The following is an 18536-nucleotide window of genomic DNA, read 5'->3' as shown; positions in this document are numbered from 1 at the left end:
TTGTCGAGAGGGACAGATGGCGGGTGTTGGGAAAAGTGGGGAAAATAGGAATTGATGGTAATAGGGAGAGAATACAAATAAAAACGATCGTACACTAAGAGGGGAAGGAAGGGTCGGCCTCAAGGGGCCCGATAAGACAAGGTCGACGAAAACTCACAAAATAGGATAATTTTTAAAACAAAACTGAACTAGGAACACAGAGTGAACATGTCGGCGAGAAAATAAACAGTTAAAACGTGACAAATAGCGACCGGAAACTTAACTTTGAGAAAGTCGGCAAAGACCCCTGAGAGAAGCTGCCGTCGCTCCAAACCCAGAACCGGAAGTCAAACGATTGAATTCAATTTGAGAAGTATTCACGAGAAAATAATTGAAAGAAATTTCATTGTGAAATTATAACATAGATCGAAGACTCTCTGTGTGAAAACCTCGAGAGAATCAATCGCTGAACACAATAACTTGAAAAGAGGATGTCGCCGCTAAATAATAAATCAAACTCACGGGAGTTGCACAACTTGTCCGGGAGTTAAAAAAACACACTCCCATGCGGGTGTTTCTAGTAGATTGTAGAAGATCACTGCAGATTTTAGTCGATGTAGATTGTAGTAGATGAACGAGAACGACTGCGACACAAAAATTTAAATATCGCGCTCCGTAGCAAGCGGGCTCCCGGTCCATCGGGATGGTGAGGAATAAGGGGGTTAGGGTCAGGGTTGGAAAATCATAATTTTCCTTCTATCGTTCCTCACTATATATCTGCTGAAACCACGTATCTCTCGACCCTCTTCCTGGTACTTTTCATTGATCCATCAGCTTCACTCTGCGTTTTCCGTTCCAAATTCACCATACACCTTCACAATTTTACTTCAACCTTTCCTTTTCCGAAACTTACGCAATCCTCATGGGGAAGAATGAGATGATAGGGAGGTGGGTAGACAAGGGGTCAACAAGCTGGATGCAAGCTCAAACACAGCAAGAAGGGGAAAGGAAAACTGGAGATGGCATAAGAAAAGGATGTTGAGGAATAAGAGGGGGAAAGCACATTTATCTGGAAAGGAAGGCTTGGAGAGGGGAGAAAAGAACATGAGTATGGATGGCAGGTGTTGGTGAATAGCCATCTTGAAGACGGAAGAGTCAAATTGAAGTCTGAGGAAGTTGGTTCCACAAGTTGCAGAAAAGAGTTACAAATGAGTGGAGGTGAGCAAAGAACCTGGATTTTGGAAGTTTCAACAGAAGTGGGTTGCTGGAAGACCGAGAAAGCCCTTTGGAGCAAAAATTCAGTGATGAGGGTACAGATGGCAAGGCAGAGGGGTGCAGGACCAGAAATGAACCTGGAGAAGACAGAGAGACCACTGGTGTGAGAGTAAGAGAACCATAGACAGCTTCATTGCTGGAGATTCCAATGATTGTGACGAACTTGGTTTCTATGGCATCAAGAAGTGCAAGATGAGGCAGGGCTGCCAAAATTTAATGAATCACTTCTACTTTTCACATTTTGATGTCATTGTTTGTGTAAAATCATTTATAAAATTACAAACAAAACGTATGACAGAGAAGTACATTAGATGCAGAACATCTCATCGTGATGGGAAAGAAAATCGAAGACCAAACAATCAAATCAAGCTGAGAAGTAGAAACACCAAACAAGCACCAAAAATTGGGAATTCCATGGAAAATCCTGAAAACTATAACAACGACCACAACTTGTTCACATGCCCAGCTAAGGGGTGCGGTGATGCCCTTTTTTGGATTGATCCTTTTCCATGTCGTTCGCTTGGGACAAGGGGATCGTGAAGTTGGGGCAGACATTTTGATATTTTTTTGCCCGAGGTGCCGAAGATTGCTCGCAAAATCCCGAAGACCCACATTACATTCACTCCCGATTGGAATGTCGTGAAATTCCCGAATTTCCACGCAAAACCTTTTCATGAAGTCAACAAGACAATAAAACATCAAATGGAAATCTTCATCTGATTTTGGATCAACAATTATGCTGTGAAGTGATGACGTCATAATGACACAGGCGATCCCTCGAGACATTTCCTTTCGATGTTTTGTTATTCCTTTTTCAGGATTTCAATCCCGTCCAGATACTTGTTCTGCTCTTTTCTCTTCTCATCAATTGCTTTGGATAATTGTTCTAGTTTTCATATTGTCACAGAATCACTCCTGTTCTTCTTCATCATTCCCGTTGCTCCGATTATCACTGGAGCAATGTCGGTGCTCTTCTGCTTCCAGGTTCTCTTGATTTTTTTTTTCAGATCCTGGTATCACATTTGGTTCGTGCTTGCAAGAGTTCTCTGAGACTGGGATATTGACGATTTTTCACACGTCTCGGTGGATTGCTCTCGATACCTTGTTGTGCCTTTGTGTGTACAGGTGTTCTGACATGAGGTTTTTACATCCCAAGAGAAGGTGATGGTGTTTTTTTATTTCTACCTTTGCAGAACCTGCACCTGTTCTTATTGACTCCATTCTGCCATCTTCTTAGAGTGTCCTTGGTGTTGGGTATTTACAGCTCCGAGAGAAAGACTACACCCCGTTTCAAATTTTTCACCTTTTGATACCTTCTAGCCTGGAATTAAATTGCATTAAATCAGACTTTTTACACCTTTATTTACACATCGTAACCCACAACTTCCAAATGAAAAACAAATTGTACAAATTTCAGAAAATTAATTAAAAACACAAAACTAGAATACCTTGGTTTGATGAGTGTCGACCCCCCCAAAAAAACAATTGCAAACGAGCTCAGGTGTAACCAATCACCTTCACAATCGCACACCAGGTTAATTGGCCTCCACCTGTGTTAAATTGTCGTGATTCTGATAATTTCAGAATAAAATCAGCCGTTCCTGTTGGTTTCCTCTGCTGGGTAGTGAATTTCACAGCAAAGACTCAACCACGAGCACCGATGAGCTTTCAGAAGACGTCCGGGATAAAGTTGTGTCAATGCACAGATCAAGGGATGGGGATAAAAAAAAATTCAAATGCCTTGAATATCCCTTGGAGCACAGTCAAGACAGTCTTTAAGAAATGGAAGGCGTATGGAACCACCAAGACCGTCTTGATGAGACCATCCCTCCAAACTCGATGACTAAGCAATGAGGAGACTGATCAGAGAGACCATTAAAAGGCTAATGGTAAATTTGAAAGAGTGACATGCCTTTCTGGCAAAGACTGGTAAATGTGTACATGTGACAACAATATCCCCAGAACTCAACAAGTCTGGCTTGTACGGTAGGGTGGCAAGAAGGAAGCCATTACTCATAAAAGCCAACCTTGAATCCCGTTTGAGTTGTGTAAAAAAAACGATTCCACAGATTCCGAAGCCATGTGGAAAAAAGTTTTTTTGTCTGACGAAACCAAGATGGAAATTTTTGGCCGAAATGCAAAACGCTACATTTGGCGCACACACACACAAAGCACATCAACCAAAGAACACCATCCCTACTGTGAAGCATGGTGATGGCATCATCATGTTCTGGGGATGTTTGTCATTAGCAAGGACTGGGGCACTTGTTAAAATAGAAGGGAAAATGGATGGAGCAAAATACAGAAAAATCCTGGAGGAAAACCTGCTGTCCTCTGCAAGAAAGCTGAATTTGGGACGGATGTTCACCTTTCAGAATGACAACGACCCCAAGCACAAAGCCAAAGCTACACTGGAGTGGGTGAGGAACAAAAAGATAAATGTCCTTGAGTGGCCCAGTCAGAGTACCGACGTCAATCCAATTGAAAATCTGTGGCTTGACTTGGAAGATTGTGGTCCATCAACGCTCCCCATGCAGCTTGACTGAGCTTGAACAGTTTTGTGCAGAAAAATGGGCAAATATTTCCCAATCAAGGTGTGCAAAGTTGGAAGAGATCTCGACCAACAGACTCACACCTGTAATTGCTAACAAAGGTGTTCCACCAAGTATTAACTCAGGGGGTTTGACACTTATCCAACCAAGATATTCTAGTTTTGTATTTTTAATTAATTTTCTGAAATTTGTGCAATTTGTTTTTCACTTTTTAGTTGTGGGTTACGACGTGTAAATAAAGGTGTAAAAAGTTTGATTTAATGATATTTATTTCCAGGTTATAAGGCATCAAAAGGTGAAAATTTTGAAAGGGGGTGTCGACTTTCTATAAACACTGTTCTCTGACTCCTTCTCCATCTCAGTAAACATGACATCTTCAAAGCGACTGCAAAGTTCCTTCTTTGTCTCTCCCCAACTCTTTCCACATCTTTTTACAATCTTCCTGCTCTTTTGTCGTTCTCCCAGTTGAAGGTGTATATTTGTTGATGTATCTTTTTGTAATTTTCATTTCTCTTCTTTGCAATCGATGGTGCTGGATTTGCTGCTATTTCCATCCCATGTGTGACATCTTCTACTCGCACCTGTTCCTGGAAATTATTTGCTTTGATGTATTCTTTGATGTGTTGATACAGATGATGGACGACGAAAGGCCTTGTTGCACACAGAACAATTGAACGGTTTCTCTCCGGTGTGTATCCTTTTATGTCTATGTAAGTCCGATGACTGATTGAACACTTTGTTACACACAGAACATTTGAATGGTTTCTGTCCGGTGTGTATTCTTTGATGTTTAAGTAAGTTCGATGGCTGATTAAACGCTTTGTGACACACAGGACACTTGTAGGGTTTCTCTCCGGTGTGTGTTTTTTGATGTTCCGATAGAATTGATGAACAAGCAAAGACCTTGTTACACACAGAACAATTGTAAGGTTTCTCTCCGGTGTGTATGCTTTGATGTCTAGATACAGATGATGGACGAGTAAAGGCCTTGTTGCACACAGAACAGTGATAGCGTCTCTCTCCGGTGTGTATCCTTTGATGTCTATGTAAGTCCGATGACTGATTAAACACTTTGTTACACACAGGACACTTGTAGGGTTTCTCTCCGGTGTGTATTCTTTGATGTTTACGTAAGTACGATGGTTGATTAAACGCTTTGTTACACACAGGGCACTTGTAGGGGTTCTCTCCGGTGTGTGTTTTCTGATGTGTTGACATAGTTGATGAACGAGCAAAGGCCTTGTGACACACAGAACACTTGTAAGGTTTATTCCCGGTGTGCAATAACTGGTGCTCACGTAAGTGTGACAACTGATTAAATGCTTTGTTACACACAGGACACTTGTAAGGTTTCTCTCCGGTGTGTATCCTTTGATGTTTACGTAAGTACGATGGTTGATTAAACGCTTTGTGACACACAGGGCACTTGTAGGGTTTCTCTCCGGTGTGTGTTTTTTGATGTGTCGATAGAGTTGATGAATGAGCAAAGGCCTTGTGACACACAGAACACTTGTAAGGTTTCTTCCCGGTGTGCAATATCTGGTGCTCACGTAAGTGTGATGACTGATTAAACGCTTTGTTGCAAACAAAACACTTGTGGGGTTTCTCCCCCAAATGTATTTTTTGATGACGATTTAAATTTGATGAAGAACAAAAGGCCTTCCTGCATTGTGAACACTTGCAGGATTTCTCACCGGTGTGCAACGTTTGATGTGTCAACAGACATGAAGAAGAAGCAAATCCCTTCTTACACACAGTGCACCAGAGTGACGTCTCACCTGTGCATATTTTTACACCTGCTTTTAAACACGATGAGGAGGTGAAGTCTTTGTTGGAAACAGAAAACTTGTTTGGCTTCTCACTTCTTTGTTTCTCCTGTTGCAAGACATTGATCGAGCTGTCGCAGTTGTTGTTTGTAGACACACCCCGAAACTTGTCACCATCCTGACACAAAGTCTTTGTCAGGTGATGATCGAAAGAAACTTCTCCGTCCACCGACGAGGAACAGTTGATACGTGAAGACGTTTCAAATTTTTTCTCTGCAAAGACACAATTTATCAAAAACATCAATAAATCACTTTTACAACTTGAACAGCACTCGTGGAGCACATACTCTCACCTTGCACGTTCATTCTGAACAATATTACCATTATTAACTGAATACCCCACTATTATCATGGCCCACATGCTAGTATCATCCATGCACCCTGTTACATCACATTGTTTCTTGGAATGGGTTCTGAACGTCATAAATGAAATTATTCACTCACATCGGGTCATGGATCAGATAAATGAAGTTTCAGATTTTTCGGAGAAGGATTTCAATCCAACCAATCATGGCTGGAGTACCGCTTGAAAATAATTGTAAAATCAGAGGGGCGAGATACTTTGTAGAAGGTAACTGTAAATTTGAGAACTTGTCACGAGAAAGTAATTGAAAGAAATTTAATTGTGAAATTATTACGTAGATAGAAGATTTTCTGTATGAAAACCTTTAGAGAATAAACCGCTGGATGGGATAACTTGAAAACAGGATGTTGTCGTGAAATAATATATCAAACTCACAGAAGTTGTACAACTTGTCCGGGAGTATAAAAACAACACTCCCTTCCGGGTGTTTCTAGTAGATTGTCGTCGATCACTGCAGCAGATTTCAGTCGATGTCGATTGTAGTAGATCACCGAGGACGACGACCGCGACACCAAAATCGAAACATCGCGCTCCGCAGCAAGCGGGCCCCCGGTCCATCGGGATGGGTTGCAGCGGACAAAAAGGCAGCGGGGATGTAGTTTATTTTGGTCAACCGCACACTTTGTGTGGATTATTATATAGAGAACAAGAAAAAGAACAATCAGAGATTACAGACCCTCGCCAGGACTTTTGTGTGGTGTTTGTGTGCTGGTGTGTTTTGTAATTAATATGAGATATAATTAGAACTGCTGATAGTGATGACCGGGCACCAAGATGTCCCGTTTTTATCCAACCCTGCTTTGATTGGACGCCTGACCCTGACCCGTGACGTTTTTCGTTATTATTCAACTGGATTTCGAACGGGATTAAAATTAATTCAATTCAAATCAAATGGAAGAACAAAGAGGTGCAGTCCTGTATCAGAAGGAACCCGAACAAGCGAAAAGCAAAGATGAAGTCATCAGGAGGAACCTGGATAGGATTCACATTTCAGCTGCTACTCCTGTGTTCAAAAAAAAAACTCAGTGTTCAAAAAAAACCCCCAAAAATCAAAAATATCCCAGATTAAAAAAAATTAAATAAATCTAGCTGCGAGACCATGCATCTGATCAAGATGAAATTTTATTCCCCATCTATTCAAAACATTTATTCACCGTCACCACTGAATCATAATTGTGAAGTTTCACGTCGATTGATTAAGCGGTTCCAGAGAAAACATTATTTAATATTTTTCTTCAATCCAATATGGCTGCTAAACCATGTGACCTATCAATTATTCCTTCACAAACTTGTACACCCATGGCTTGGGGAACATTTGTGTGAAGTTTCCCATCGATCTGTCCAGCCGTTCTGGAGAAGATGTTTTTATAGGTTTTAGGGTAAATCCAATATGGCTGCCAAACCATGTCATCTGTGTGAACCTCGTGTTCCTCACGGAAGGGCGGTCATACGTGTGAAATGTCACCTCAATCTGTTCAGCCACTTCAGAGAAGATTTTTGAAGGTTAAAAAACACAAACAATATTGCTGTCGAATCCCGTGACTGATGACGTCATCAATTTTTTTTCTTTTCTGTGACACATTTTATCCCGAGATGGCCCTCAAATTTTTTTGATGTTGCGTTCTACACATGCAATTATGACGTCATAACGAAGGCACCTATGACGTCATTTTTTAAATCACACTTATTTCCCATTACGAGTATTGCCGTGTGCCAAGTTTCAATTATTTCCTTCGCATGGTTTCAGAGAAAGAGAGGTCCAAAGTTTTTCCAACATGGCTGCCAGACCACGTGACCTATGACGTCATAATCATCACGAAAACATTCTTCACGAGCAGTCGCGCCTGCAGTGAAAATTTCCTCTCAATTCGACACGTGGTTGCAGAGATAAAAAAAAACATAAAAACACAACGTATTCGTACAGTGTCGGCACCAAGAGCAAAATACAAATCCCTGCCACCTCCAGTCGAACGTCGGGCCTGGTCAGCTGGTTCGTGAAAGACTCACACAAGGATGCACAAGGAACTTTGATGCAGAAGGAGGTCGTTCGGCCCATAAAGCCTGTCATACCTCGGTGGAGCGCGTACCTCTGCCATGCTGAACAGTTTACCTTTTCTATCCCACTGATAGGTCGGATCTGGATACAGACCTGAACAAAAATCGAATCGGCTTGTTCTTGTCACCTACAGAACTCATCCACCTAGTTTTGTCATAACTCGTCCACAACTTTTTGAGGTATCATGCTCACAGACAAACGGACAGGGGTGGAAACATAACCTGTGTCCACCTTCAGTGATGGAGGTAACTAGAACGTTCACAGAATACGATATCCCATGCAGTGTTCAAATATATATATATATATATATATATATATATATATATATATATATATATATATATATATATATATATATATATATATATAAATATATATATATATATTGTTGTGGTTACCAAATTCGCAAACCACCATTCAGGTCCCTTCGGTGAGGTATTTCGGTAAGTACATGTGTAGTTAGGCCCAAACCCGTTGTCTAGTGGGAATACATGTCATTTATGCGTGCTGCGACTCTTCAGGATAGCCGTTTTTCTTTTACTATCTTTAATTTGGACCAACCGCCATTGTTACCACCACCAACCACCGCTTCACCACAACCGCCACGACCTTCACGTCACACCTCGCAACCGTCGCATCGCCCCCGTTCTTGCGCCGCCTGTGGGTACCGGTGTTGGACTCGTGCAGGGCGCGCGCCGAACAGCGTGTACAAAATCACGGATTTTGTGCTTCAAAAACGGATCAAAAACGACACACGCCCACTTTTTGCCGTCCAATCGGTGAGCGAGGGGCGAATTGGCCCCGCCCCCAGGGCGTTGGAGGGCGATCGATATATTCAAATTTATGGATCAAAAAGCATTCACGCCCACTTTTTCTCGGGCCAATGGGGAGCGAGGTGAAAGGTCGAAGGGAGGGGGTCAAAGATGAGAGGGCGAAGCTACGGGGCTGATAAAAAGCGACCGTGTTCGTCAGTCCAGAGAGTAGGAGAGTCGAGAGGGAACAGAGAGTCAAGACTTCGCGGGCGGTGGAGTTGGCAAGAAGGAGCTGGTCGTCGTGTGCGTTGGAGTCAGAACGGAGGGGACGGAGCTGTGGAGAGGAGGCGAGGGCAGACGAGGGGGTGCTCGCGTCGTGCAGGGAGCTGCACCCCAGGGAGGCCGACAGCGCGACCTGGCCGAGGTGGAGACGCTCGTCGCAGGACAATAAGAATCCTCTATACCCCGAGCATCAGCAACCCCCTCCTGTTTCCCCCCGCGCTGAGATAGTGCGACCAAGGGGGCCCCTTTCCCACCCCCTACCAGAGACTGTCCGCGAGGCCCGCGGAGTTGAGGCACCATCGCCGCTCCGCGTCTCATCACCAGACGGGTAGGCGCGACCCGGTCTCGGCCTCAGGCCCGCCTCATCCTTGAGGGTATTCTTTCCTTGGTTTTGGGTATGTGTTGTCGGCGCCGTCTGTGAAGTAAAATTGTATAAGTGTTGCCGTGTGCTCGTGTAATCGGTATTAGATCTGCATTGTCGCATTTGCTTTTTGTGTAAATTGAATTGTGTTTTTCTTTTCTGTGTGCTTTTGGTGGAATTGAATATGTGTGCTTTCCGTTCGTCGCGAATAAATGTGCTTTGTGTTGAACTGTTTCCCGCTTCGCTTCGTCATTTCCTCCATTGAATCCTCATCTTGCTTCACGTAAAGGGTTGGTAGTGGGCTGAATACGCCCGATAATTAATCGAACCGTCGAGGTCGACGATAACACCGCTCGGTTATCCCGATAGTACGGAACGGGTCGCTTAAGTGGCCCGTGTCCGAAGTCGACCTGCGGCGAGGTGCGATCGCCCGGTCTACCCTCCGCGTGGGTACTTAGGTAGGTCGAATTTGGCGAGCAACCCTATCCCACGCGGGGGCTGATTGGCTCTATCGCGGTGAGACCGAAAGGTCCACCCGTGACTGGTTCCCGGCGTTAGTCCGAGAGGGTCACGACTGGATTGTCCGTCCGGTGGGCGACGTGCCGCGATTCGAGTTACGTGGCCGTCAGCACGTCGGCGGGCGCGAATCCGCAACAATATATATACAGTGTGGAGAACAAGTATTTGATACACTGCCGATTTTGCAGGTTTTCCCACTTACAAAGCACGTAGAGGTCTGTAATTTTTATCACAGGTACACTTCAACTGTGAAAGACGGAATCTAAAACAAAAATCCTGAAAATCACATTGTATGATTTTTAAATAATGAATTTGCTTTTTATTGCATGACATAAGTATTTGACACATCAGAAAAAACAGAACTTATTGTTTGGTACAGAAACCTTTGTTTGCAATTACAGAGATCAGATGTTTCCTGTAGTTCTTAACCAGGTTTGCACAGACTGCAGCTGGGATTATGGCCCACTCCTCCATACAGATCTTCTCCAGATCCTTCAGGTTTCGGGGCTGTCGCTGGGTAACACAGACTTTCAGCTCCCTCCAAAGATTTTGTATTGGGTTCAGGTCTGGAGACTGGCTGGGCCACTCCAGGACCTTGAGATGCTTCTTACGGAGCCACTCCTTAGTTGCCCTGGCTGTGTGTTTCTGGTCGTTGTCATGCTGGAAGACCCAGCCACGCCCATTCTTCAATGCTCTTGTTGAGGGAAGGAGGTTGTTGGCCAAGATCTCGCGATAATGGCCCCATCCATCCTCCCCTTAATACGGTGCAGTCGTCCTGTCCCCTTTGCAGAAAAGCATCCCCAAAGAATGATGTTTCCACCTCCATGCTTCACGGTTGGGATGGTGTTCTTGGGGTTGTACTCATCCTTCTTCTTCCTCCAAACACGGCGATTGGAGTTTAAACCAAAAAGCTCCATTTTGGTCTCATCAGACCACATGACCTTCTCCCATTCCTCCTCTGGATCATCCAGATGGTCATTGGCAAACTTCAGATGGGCCTGGACATGCGCTGGCTTGAGCAGAGGGACCTTACGTGCGCTGCAGGATTTTAATCCATGATGGCGTAGTGTGTTACTTATGGTTTTCTTTGATACTGTGGTCCCAGCTCTCTTCAGGTCATTGACCAGGTCCTGCCATGTAGTTCTGGGCTGATCCCTCACCTTTCTCATGATCATTGAGGCTCCACGAGGTGAGATCTTGCATGGAGCCCCAGACCGAGGGAGATTGACTGTTATCTTGAACTTCTTCCATTTTCTAATAATTGCGCCAACAGTTGTTGCCTTCTCACCAAGCTGCTTGCCTTTTGTCCTGCAGCCCATCCTCGCCTTGTGCAAGTCTACAATTTTGTCCCTGATGTCCTTAGACAGCTCTCTGGTCTTGCCCATTGTGGAGAGGTTGGAGTCTGATTGATTGAGTGTGGACAGCTGTCTCTTATGCAGATAACGAGTTCAAACAGGTGCAGTTAATACAGGTAATGAGTGGAGAATGGGAGGGCTTCTTAAAGACAAAACTAACAGGTCTTTGAGAGCCGGAATTCTTACTGGTTGGAAGGTGATCAAATACTTATTTCATGCAATAAAATACAAATTAATTATTTAAAAATCATACAATGTGATTTTCAGGATTTTTGTTTTAGATTTCGTCTTTCACAGTTGAAGTGTACCTATGATAAAAATTACAGACCTCTACGTGCTTTGTAAGTGGGAAAACCTACAAAATCGGCAGTGTATCAAATACTTGTTCTCCCCACTGCATATATATATATATATATATATATATATATATATATATATATATATATATATATATATATATATATATATATATATATATATATATATATTTTTTTTAAATTTCATTAAAATAATTATTTTGAAGATCGTTTTTAAAAATCCTTAAGTTTACCGACGAACCCACATAATATTGGCAGAATATTCTTCACCCTGACACTGTCCCTCTCACCTGCCACGCCTTCTCGTGCTATACATATCGATATACAGCTCGGTTCTTGGAAGTATTTTGAAGGAGATTTGTGTTCTGAAGTGTTCAAGTATATGATTCAATTTAAATAAAAGCTTAAAGAGGTTTAAAGTCAAATAAAGAAATTAATTCCGGGTTTTCCCACTCTTTTTCCCAGTCTCTTACATCACCCGATCGAACACATTACATGAATAATTCTTCATCCCTGTTGTTGCAGACATATTAATTGTGTTATTTCACCAGATCGGGTTTCAGACCAGTATTACATGTTAAAATTGTGCTGTGGGTGAAAGTTATTTGTACTGGGGTGAAGCAATTGTTTTGTACTTTGGTTAAAGAATCGTTTTACCTGTTGAAAGTCTGGACGGGTCACAATAACACCAAGCAAGGCTGAAATGGCCAGAGCAGTGACCACAACACGAGATAAGAGACGATGCTGCCGAATCGGACTCAGCAATGGCAACAAAACGAGTTCAGAGACTCTGACAGCAGCTGCATTGGTCTTGCCAACGATAAACAATTCTTCATGTAAGAGGCACTGACAGTGTGGAAGATATAAAATACCCACAGTTTGGATCAGGAGAGAGGAATAATGTAAGAGATGGAATGGAGGAGACAAAGGGGAGAAAGGCTTTCCCTTGAGCTGCTCAATTTAATGTGGTGCAAGAAAGGCACATTCTCTGAATTTCATGTGACAAAGTTAATTTTAAAACTGACTTAAACAGTAAAGGAGGAATCGGGAGTCCACTGTATGCCGAGCCTGGGATGCTTTCGCGACCCCATTCGCTGACGACAAAGAACCAACTTCACCCTGCTGTCTGTTGGTCGCTCTTATCTCCTGGTCGGTACACTCGCCAAATCTACTTCCCTGCTGTTGTCTTGGAGATGACTTCAAAGCAGGCATCTCCTCGCTGGCCTTATCGCTCAGGCAGCCTGCCCGTTCCTCCACTCTCTCCTCACCTGCTTCCAGTCACGCATTGTCCTTCATGGCTTGGAGAACCCCAATTCAACCTCTCTCTGAGACAGCTTGACCTGTGAACTTGAATTCCTCTCCATTCTAGGGTGTTACAAAGCTTTCAAATTAATTAAAAGTGAAAATCTGAAATGTCTTGCATCTATAAGTATTCAGCCCCTTTGCTCTGACACTCCAAATTGAACTCAGGTGCGTCCAATTTCCTTCAGTCATCCTTGAGATGTCTCCACAACTTGATTGCAGTCCACCTGTGGCCAATTCAATTGATTGGACATTATTTCGAAAGAAACACACCTTTCTATTTTAAGTACAAAGTTGACGGTGCATGTCAGAGCACTCCACCATGAAGTCCAAGGAACTGTCCGGAGAACTCCGAGATAGAATTGTAAGGAGGCAGAGATCTGGGGGAGGGCACAAAACAATTTCTCGAGTGTTGAAAGTTCCCAAAGAGCACAATGAGCTCCATCATTCGGAAATGGAAATAACATGGAACTACTCACAGTCTTCTTTGAGCTGGCCATCCAACCAAACTGAGCAACCGGGAAGAAGGACCTTGGTCAGGGAGGTGACCAATAACCCAATGACCACTCTGAAAGAACTACAGAGTTCTTTGGCTGAGATGGGAGAACCTGCCAGAAGGACAACAGTCTCTGCAGCACTTCACAAATCTAGGCTTTATGGGAGAATGGCGAGACAGAAGCCACTCCTGAGAAAAAGCCACATTACAGCGTGTCTGGAGTTCATAAAAAGGAAATCTGAGAGCATGAGGCAAACATTCTGTGGTCTGATGAGATGAAAATGGAACTCTTTGGCCTGAATGCAAAGCGCTGCATCTGGCAGAAACTGAGCGCAGCTCATCATCCATCTAACACCATCCCTACCGTGAAGTATGGTGGTGGCAGCATCATGCTATGGGGATGCTTTTCAGTGGCAGGGACTGAGGGACTTGCAAGGATCGAGGGAACAATGAATGAAGCCAAAATCAGGAAAATCCTTGAGGAGAACCTGCTTCAGAGTGTAAAAGACATTTGACTGCGGTGAAGATTAAAGATTACTGTTCACCGACGCTCCCCATCCACCTTGACAGAGCTTGAGCAAATCTGCAAGGAAGAATGGGAGAAAATCCCCAAATCCGGATGTGCAAAGCTGACACAGACATACCCAGGAAGACTTGAAACTGTAATCGCTGCCAAAGGCGCTTCTCCGTCGTATTGACTCAGGGGGTTGAACACGCATTGACGAAAGACGTTTCAGATTTTCCTCTTTAATTAATTTGTAAAAATTTCAAAAAATTTCTGAGAAAAATGTTTTCCCTTTGTCATGAGGGGGAATTTTGTGTTGATCAGTGACAAAACATTTAAATTTAATCCATTTTGAAGTCAGGCTGTAACACAACAAAATGTGAAAAAGTCGAGGGGTGTGAATACCAGAAGGCATTGTCAATTTCACCCATAAAACACAACAAAGGGCACATTGCTGTCTTTATTTTCTTTCTCCCATTGTCCCACTTCACTCCTGACATTCAGTGGCTCTGTCTCCCCCATCCGACTCACTTTCATATGAATCTATCTCCCGTGGTCCCACTGCACTCCTTACATTCAGTGGCTCTGTCTCCCCGCTCCGACTCACTTTCATATGAATCTATCTCCCGTGGTCCCACTTCATTCCTTACATTCAGTGGCTTTGACTCCCCCATCCGACTCACTTTTATATGAATCTATCTCCCGTGGTCCCACTTCATTCCTTACATTCAGTGGCTCTGACTCCCCGCTCTGACTCACTTTTATATGAATCTATCTCCCATGGTCCCACTTCACTCCTTACATTCAGTGGCTCTGTCTCCCCGCTCCGACTCACTTTTATATGAATCTATCTCCCGTGGTCCCACTTCACTCCTTACATTCAGTGGCTTTGACTCCCCGCTCCCACTCACTTTTATATGAATCTATCTCCCGTGGTCCCACTTCACTCCTTACATTCAGTGGCTCTGTCTCCCCGCTCCGACTCACTTTTATATGAATCTATCTCCCGTGGTCCCACTTCACTCCTTACATTCAGTGGCTTTGTCTCCCCGCTCCGACTCACTTTTATATGAATCTATCTCCCGTGGTCCCACTTCACTCCTTACATTCAGTGGCTCTGTCTCCCCGCTCCGACTCACTTTTATATGAATCTATCTCCCGTGGTCCCACTTCACTCCTTACATTCAGTGGCTTTGACTCCCCGCTCCCACTCACTTTTATATGAATCTATCTCCCGTGGTCCCACTTCACTCCTTACATTCAGTGACTCTGTCTCCCCGCTCCGACTCATTTTTATATGAATCTATCTCCCGTGGTCCCAATTCACTCTTTACATTCAGTGGCTCTGTCTCCCCGCTCCGACTCACTTTTATATGAATCTATCTCCCGTGGTCCCACTTCACTCCTTACATTCAGTGGCTCTGTCTCCCCGCTCCGACTCACTTTTATATGAATCTATCTCCCGTGGTCCCACTTCACTCCTTACATTCAGTGGCTTTGTCTCCCCGCTCCGACTCACTTTTATATGAATCTATCTCCCGTGGTCCCACTTCACTCCTTACATTCAGTGGCTCTGTCTCCCCGCTCCGACTCACTTTTATATGAATCTATCTCCCGTGGTCCCACTTCACTTCTTACATTCAGTGGCTTTGACTCCCCGCTCCCACTCACTTTTATATGAATCTATCTCCCGTGGTCCCACTTCACTCCTTACATTCAGTGGCTCTGTCTCCCCGCTCCGACTCATTTTTATATGAATCTATCTCCCGTGGTCCCAATTCACTCCTTACATTCAGTGGCTCTGTCTCCCCGCTCCGACTCACTTTTATATGAATCTATCTCCCGTGGTCCCACTTCACTCCTTACATTCAGTGGCTCTGTCTCCCCGCTCCGACTCACTTTTATATGAATCTATCTCCCGTGGTCCCACTTCACTCCTTACATTCAGTGGCTTTGTCTCCCCGCTCCGACTCACTTTTGTATGAATCTATCTCCCGTGGTCCCAGTTCACTCCTTACATTCAGTGGCTCTGTCTCCCCGCTCCGACTCACTTTTATATGAATCTATCTCCCGTGGTCCCACTTCACTCCTTACATTCAGTGGCTCTGTCTCCCCGCTCCGACTCACTTTTATATGAATCTATCTCCCGTGGTCCCACTTCACTCCTTACATTCAGTGGCTTTGACTCCCCGCTCCCACTCACTTTTATATGAATCTATCTCCCGTGGTCCCACTTCACTCCTTACATTCAGTGGCTTTGACTCCCCGCTCCCACTCACTTTTATATGAATCTATCTCCCGTGGTCCCACTTCACTCCTTACATTCAGTGGCTCTGTCTCCCCGCTCCGACTCATTTTTATATGAATCTATCTCCCGTGGTCCCACCTCACTCCTTACATTCAGTGGCTTTGACTCCCCGCTCCCACTCACTTTTATATGAATCTATCTCCCGTGGTCCCACTTCCTCCTTACATTCAGTGGCTCTGTCTCCCCCTCCGACTCATTTTTATATGAATCTATCTCCCGTGGTCCCAATTCACTCCTTACATTCAGTGGCTCTGTCTCCCCGCTCCGACTCACTTTTATATGAATCTATCTCCCGTGGTCCCACTTCACTCCTTACATTCAGTGGCTCTGTCTCCCCGCTCCGACTCACTTTTATATGAATCTATCTCCCGTGGTCCCACTTCACTCCTTACATTCAGTGGCTTTGTCTCCCCGCTCCGACTCACTTTTATATGAATCTATCTCCCGTGGTCCCACTTCACTCCTTACATTCAGTGGCTCTGTCTCCCCGCTCCGACTCACTTTTATATGAATCTATCTCCCGTGGTCCCACTTCACTCCTTACATTCAGTGGCTCTGTCTCCCCGCTCCGACTCACTTTTATATTAATCTATCTCCCGTGGTCCCACTTCACTCCTTACATTCAGTGGCTTTGACTCCCCGCTCCCACTCACTTTTATATGAATCTATCTCCCATTGTCCCACTTCACTCCTTACATTCAGTGGCTCTGTCTCCCCGCTCCGACTCACTTTTATATGAATCTATCTCCCGTGGTCCCACTTCACTCCTTACATTCAGTGGCTTTGACTCCCCGCTCCCACTCACTTTTATATGAATCTATCTCCCATTGTCCCACTTCACTCCTTACATTCAGTGGCTCTGTCTCCCCGCTCCGACTCACTTTTATATGAATCTATCTCCCGTGGTCCCACTTCACTCCTTACATTCAGTGGCTTTGTCTCCCCGCTCCGACTCACTTTTATATGAATCTATCTCCCGTGGTCCCACTTCACTCCTTACATTCAGTGGCTCTGTCTCCCCGCTCCGACTCACTTTTATATGAATCTATCTCCCGTGGTCCCACTTCACTCCTTACATTCAGTGGCTTTGACTCCCCGCTCCCACTCACTTTTATATGAATCTATCTCCCGTGGTCCCACTTCACTCCTTACATTCAGTGGCTTTGACTCCCCGCTCCCACTCACTTTTATATGAATCTATCTCCCGTGGTCCCACTTCACTCCTTACATTCAGTGGCTCTGTCTCCCCGCTCCGACTCACTTTTATATGAATCTATCTCCCGTGGTCCCACTTCACTCCTTACATTCAGTGGCTTTGACTCCCCGCTCCCACTCACTTTTATATGAATCTATCTCCCGTGGTCCCACTTCACTCCTTACATTCAGTGGCTCTGTCTCCCCGCTCCGACTCATTTTTATATGAATCTATCTCCCGTGGTCCCAATTCACTCCTTACATTCAGTGGCTCTGTCTCCCCGCTCCGACTCACTTTTATATGAATCTATCTCCCGTGGTCCCACTTCACTCCTTACATTCAGTGGCTCTGTCTCCGCGCTCCGACTCACTTTTATATGAATCTATCTCCCGTGGTCCCACTTCACTCCTTACATTCAGTGGCTTTGTCTCCCCGCTCCGACTCACTTTTATATGAATCTATCTCCCGTGGTCCCACTTCACTCCTTACATTCAGTGGCTCTGTCTCCCCGCTCCGACTCATTTTTATATGAATCTATCTCCCGTGGTCCCAATTCACTCCTTACATTCAGTGGCTCTGTCTCCCGCTCCGACTCACTTTTATATGAATCTATCTCCTGTGGTCCCACTTCACTCCTTACATTCAGTGGCTCTGACTCCCCGCTCCGATTCACTTTTATATGAATCTATCTCCCGTGGTCCCACTTCACTCCTTACATTCAGTGGCTCTGACTCCCCGCTCCGACTCACTTTTATATGAATCTATCTCCCGTGGTCCCAATGCACTCCTTACATTCAGTGGCTCTGTCTCCCCGCTCCGACTCACTTTTATATGAATCTATCTCCCGTGGTCCCACTTCACTCCTTACATTCAGTGGCTCTGTCTCCCCGCTCCGACTCACTTTTATATGAATCTATCTCCCGTGGTCCCACTTCACTCCTTACATTCAGTGGCTTTGTCTCCCCGCTCCGACTCACTTTTATATGAATCTATCTCCCGTGGTCCCACTTCACTCCTTACATTCAGTGGCTCTGTCTCCCCGCTCCGACTCATTTTTATATGAATCTATCTCCCGTGGTCCCAATTCACTCC

The 18536-nt window shown here is 44.6% G+C and overlaps 1 protein-coding gene across 1 annotated transcript in view; it reads right to left on the bottom strand.

Annotated features, from left to right (window-relative positions):
• Positions 1 to 1440: 1440 nt before the first annotated feature.
• LOC147008133 (uncharacterized) overlaps positions 1441 to 18536 on the bottom strand; it is a 40393-nt gene continuing 23297 nt past the window's right edge. Inside the window, exon 6 of the mRNA XM_085865639.1 lies at positions 1441 to 5845. Within this exon, the coding sequence (XP_085721765.1) occupies positions 4401 to 5845 (1445 nt within the window). The 3' untranslated portion in view covers positions 1441 to 4400. The remainder of the gene's footprint in view (positions 5846 to 18536) is intronic.

Source organism: Eptatretus burgeri, chromosome 21 (assembly GCF_056783735.1).
Source record: "Eptatretus burgeri isolate ZD-2024b chromosome 21, Ebu_testis_v1, whole genome shotgun sequence".
Classification (NCBI taxonomy): Eukaryota; Metazoa; Chordata; class Myxini; order Myxiniformes; family Myxinidae; genus Eptatretus; species Eptatretus burgeri.
Note: the sequence above shows the minus strand (reverse complement) of the source record. Positions and strands in the feature narration are given on the sequence as shown.